Raw genomic sequence first — 5,075 nt, 5'->3', positions numbered from 1 at the left:
AGCGTCGTATCATTTCCTGAACTACTGAACTGTAGGTGAACACACTGAAAATGACTTTGAGCTGTTGTGAAAACGGTAAAGGCTCTTTGAGCATTGCTGTGTAGTGCTTTCATAGTTGTTCTTCTTGCTCTGTAAATATTACTGGAGAAAACAATGAGGGGGAAAAAAACCCTGGCGAGGGAGAAGGTCTATTTTAATGAGGCTCTTCAGAATTACATTTGTAGCCCATTGTGGCTTGTATTTGCTTTACCGTAGTATAGCACTGTACCATGCTGAGATGAGTATTGTTTGGCAAGTGATTTCTTCTGTTAAAAATGCAAGGTATATAAAAGTCAGATGATCTCAAATCATTAACTATTGAACTCAGCATTTAAAAAACGGTATTAAATGTTATCAGTTTCCATGAAAGTGTGCTTTTCTGACAGGTTTTGTTTACCTTCTATTGAATTATAACTAGATTAGAGTATGAGAGAAGTAATCTGTTAGTATCCAACATTTTAGGCTCCTCGTGTACCAGTGCAGGCGCTGCCCATGGTCGTCCCACCCCAGGAGCCTGACAAACCCCCTGCTAATGTCGCCACAACCCTTCCCATCAGAAATAAAGGTCAGTCTTAGTTCTGGAGCTTATTTTCTACATATGCTTCCTAGGTAGACGATAAAGGGTTGCACTTGTAGCAGAGTAGTTCCTATGAAGAGTGTTTACGGATTCCGTCAAGGAAACTGCAATTCTCAAAAAAATTTTTTTTAAGGATTGCTTATCGGCCAAATACGAAGTATCAGTCATCTAACCCTGTAATTATTAAGCGTCAAGAAATCTGCCTAAGTAAATATGTTAAAATATATATTAGTCTGACATACTGGACTAATGCAAAATGTCACCCAGAAGCCTATATAAATTTGATAACGGAAGTTGAAAAAACAATGTTAACTCCATATCGTAGTTGATTTGATAACTTGCGTTTACTTAGGATAGCAGTCTTGGAGTGGTTTTGACTAATTTGATTGAAGGCGGAATTTCTTGTGCTATAAAATATGTAGTCTGATGTGGCTCAGGTCCTCCTAGGACTAAATTTGCATCTATTTTGATATCGCCATTTTGACACTTAACGCTTTCTTTGCTTAAGAATTCTCTTCCAAAACAATTTTTATCGAGGATCAGCGGTAGTGCAAATACAGGCGTGCATGTCATAAAATTAATACTGTGTGTACACTTGTATTGTTCTGGAAGTACAGCGAGGATGACTGGAAGAAACTGGGCACCTCCACTGACTCAGATCCTGAGTTTTGATTTGCCTTTCGCCCTTCAAAATTAACCGATTTTTCCTTCTCCAACCGGTATGGCAGATCATGTCAGCTGTGTTACTGTGGACTTCTTCATAAAAGATGAATTGGATTAGTCCATCGCTCATTCTTACAGGAAGGCTGAAACATTTGCCTTGCCTGGGCAGAGAGCTGAGTTTTGACACAGGCAAAAATCATGTCTGCTATGGATAAAATGTAGTGGCTAAACATACCCTGTTAGATCACGTTAAATATAAATGACTATCCTGGCTTCTAGTGCTGTTTGTCAACTGAGCAAAGCTGGATACCTGTAGTGAAAGGATTCAGTAGTCCGAGAAAGCGTAGCGCTGCCTAAAATGTACAGTTACTTGCGCAACTGGTGGCCTAGAACAAGTCACCTGTCCCTCGAGATGTTTTTACATCGCTTTTGCTGTGCTTCAGGGCTGTAACCATACGTTTATGTCTTAACACGATACCAGACGCATAACATGGAGTACAGAGACAGCATATCCTTTCTTTTTGTTTCCATTGATCTTGTAGCACCACTCGATAACAACGGCTCTTGAGACAATCGCCTCATTTGGCAAAAGTGTAACAATTGTTGGAGTAAATATGTCAACGTAGCGCAGTGTTATTTGGAATGTATGCGCAGTAATCTGTACTGTTAAATTGCAATCTTGACTGCTGTATTAAAATTGATAGCCAAAGGTACTGGGTTTTTTTGAGGGCCTTACAGTACACGCTGACCTGTGGGTGCTGTGTCTTGGTGCACAACCGGCCATTTAGCATCCCAACAGTAGCTCTATAATGAGGATGCCATTCGTATGCACTTCCATTGGTTCTGAGGGGGTTTCTTTTTCACACAGCTGCTTCTAAACAAAAGTCCAGCAGTCATTTGCCAGCAAACAACCAGGATGTACAGGGTTACATCACCAATCAGTCTCCAGAGAGCATTGTAGAAGAGGCTCAGGGCAAGTTGACAGAGCTGGAGCAGAGGATAAAAGAAGCCATAGAGAAGAATGCTCAGCTGCAGTCCCTGGAATTGGCACACGCTGACCAGCTCACCAAAGAGAAGATTGAGGAGCTGAATAAAACGAGAGAGGAACAAATTCAGAAGAAACAAAAGATTTTGGAGGAACTGCAGAAAGTGGAGCGAGAGTTACAGCTGAAAACTCAGCAGCAGCTAAAGAAGCAATATCTAGAGGTAAAAGCGCAAAGAATTCAGCTCCAGCAGCAGCAGCAGCAGCAACAGTCTTGCCAGCATCTGGGACTACTGACTCCTGTTGGGGTAGGAGAACAACTCTCAGAGGGAGACTATGCACGATTACAGCAAGTGGACCCCATCTTGCTTAAAGATGATACTCAGCAAGCTGCTGCGCAGACGGGTTTTGCACCAATTCAGCCTCTGGCGATGCCACAAGCTTTGCCTCTGGCAGCAGGTTCCTTACCTCCAGGGTCCATCGCAAATCTTACAGAACTGCAAGGTGTTATAGTTGGACAGCCAGTATTGGGCCAAGCACAACTAGCAGGGCTGGGGCAAGGAATACTGACAGAAACACAGCAAGGGTTAATGGTAGCCAGCCCTGCTCAGACGCTCAATGACACGCTGGATGACATCATGGCAGGTGGGTTTATATTGTTACGAGCAGGTATAATTTTTGCTTGACCAGTTGAGGGTATGTCCACTTCTTTATGTGTGTGTGTGTTTGTGTATTCCCGCTAGCTCTATGGCAAGTACCGCTAGCCTACCGATCCCTGTCTTGAGGAGTTCAGAGAAGTAGTTTAAACTTTTCAGTTTGCAGGGTTGCCTTTCCTTTTGTTGAGCTAACCGGTGCTTGTTTGTCAGGTTGGTATGTCGGAAGCGGCATTTTTAACTCCTTCGTAGTTTGTGGGGCGGGGTGTGCTAGGGTCTCACAGTTCCATTTTGGCCTGTTTGTAGCTCAGGAACAACGTCTTGACGATACCGGTTGGTGCTTTGGAGTAGCTGACTGAAAACTGACTCTGAGAACTCAGAACAGGGTTTGAGCAAGTATAGCGCCGCAGCAAGCCTGTAATGTTTAAGGAACCTGTAGGCTTGTCTTCTGAATGAGAGCTGCTCTAGGTGGCCTCGAATAGTCTACCTGTTGGAAGCTGTTACTTCTGTTTGGGAAAAACGATGGTAACCCTATGACTTTTAAAAATGTCTACTCCTAAAAAATGGCCCCTTCGCCAGCAAAAAACTGACTTGGCCATACCAAATTCTTCCAAACCGCTTCGGACAATTTGTTACTCGGTGACATCAGTGCTTTAAGCCGTAACGTAAAAGAATGAAACAAGTTTTAAATACCATAGGAAACATGACTTGTTAGTGTTGCTTTCCTTCACACCCGCTTCAGTTGCAGTTAATTCCCCTTCCATGTTGAAGTAGTCGCTGAAATAGTCCTTTTGGCTCCTTGGCTGAATGCAGATTAACTGTTAGGAAATAAAGTCAAGAATGATGTCACTCGATCACAATTTGCTGAGGTGCTCTTGATTCATGTGCTTTTGTTTCTGAAAGTGCTGTCCGTTTTGACGTCTGCTTTGTAAAACATGTTAGGATGAGGGGCGTGTGCCTGAGGAAAGGCAGGTGTCCGAGAAGGTGTTAGCCCAGAGGTGCAGAGGTGTGGAGCTCGTCCTGCCTACGCTGCGAGAGTTATTGGAGTACGATAATGGTGCGGAGTGAACAGAAGATCCGGTAATGGCTAAAAACACCAGGTGGTGATTGCTAGAAATAGTGGGAGCAACGCTTTTAAAATTAGGCACCTAATGAGTAACTGGATGTTCAGGCAAAGCCTCGTTAAAGATAACCGAAACTTATGGGAGCTACAGAGATACTTTTCTGAAAATCTGGTGTTAGCGTTGAAGCCTAGACATACAGATTGGAAGCTGTCAGTGGGTAAAAAACTAACTTAATGCATGAAAAAGTAGATGAAACTACGTCTGTCATGTCTTGATAGTGGAGGTTTCTCTCACGTGGAGCTGCTGTGGTACCTAACAAGACCAGCTACACATTTGAGAGATGGGGTAATTACACTTATCAGTTACTTAGTACACTTAAATTACCTTTAAATCTAACTTGAACTCTGAGTTAGGACATTTATTATGTGTTTAACTGCATGTAGCATCTTGAGAATGTACGATTTTAGGTCATCTGCTGCGTACCGAAATGCTCACGCATACTTTTTTGGAAAGGTCAGGTATTTCCAACGTGCACTTGAGTGACTGTTTTGGTACTATTTAGTCCCCAGGTCTTGGTATGGGTGTGCACACGTACAATTGGGACTGAGGTCTAAATTGTGCTCTGGAAAGCATTTGTAGCAAGTCTGTTAAAAGCCGTACAGATGAAATTCCATCTTTGCTTTTCTGTGAAGTGGCTAATTTGAGGGTGGTTGTTTTTTTTTTTTAAGCGAGAGCAGACGCAGGCTTGAGTATGCAACTTAAGTGTCGGGCTGGGATCCACATATCAGGACTTAGTGTGGAGGTGAAATGGGCTCAGTGTAACACAAAACATTTAAGCAGCCGCTAAATATTTTATCAGTAGCTTTGCATATTGCTTGAATAGGAACACTCTAGAGTATTCCCGTGGATTTACATCTCTTGCTGAGATGAGCTGAGTTGAGTTCGGTAACAGAATTGTGGCTTGCAGTTACAAAAACGCTCCTTGACTGTGCAAACTTAATGTAACGTTCACCTCTGTGCTTAATTAGTTGCAAACAGTGAGTTTCATTTTCCCATTTTAGGGCAAAGTACTTGTTTAGGCCAGTATTTGTTGAAAA

General features: G+C 42.7%; 1 protein-coding gene across 1 annotated transcript in view; it reads left to right on the top strand.

The window, feature by feature from the left end:
- The window catches only part of LOC104624419 (ankyrin repeat domain-containing protein 17-like), a gene marked incomplete at its 3' end in the record, with an annotated part of 39,326 nt that extends 35,355 nt beyond the window's left edge, over nt 1-3,971 (top strand). The window contains exons 16-19 of the mRNA XM_010291783.1: nt 502-604; nt 2,148-2,906; nt 3,005-3,015; nt 3,857-3,971. Coding sequence (XP_010290085.1) covers nt 502-604; nt 2,148-2,906; nt 3,005-3,015; nt 3,857-3,971 — 988 coding nt within the window. The remainder of the gene's footprint in view (nt 1-501; nt 605-2,147; nt 2,907-3,004; nt 3,016-3,856) is intronic.
- Between the last annotated feature and the right edge of the window lie 1,104 nt (nt 3,972-5,075).

This window comes from Phaethon lepturus, unplaced genomic scaffold (assembly GCF_000687285.1).
Source record: "Phaethon lepturus isolate BGI_N335 unplaced genomic scaffold, ASM68728v1 scaffold16867, whole genome shotgun sequence".
Classification (NCBI taxonomy): domain Eukaryota; kingdom Metazoa; phylum Chordata; class Aves; order Phaethontiformes; family Phaethontidae; genus Phaethon; species Phaethon lepturus.
Note: the sequence above shows the minus strand (reverse complement) of the source record. Positions and strands in the feature narration are given on the sequence as shown.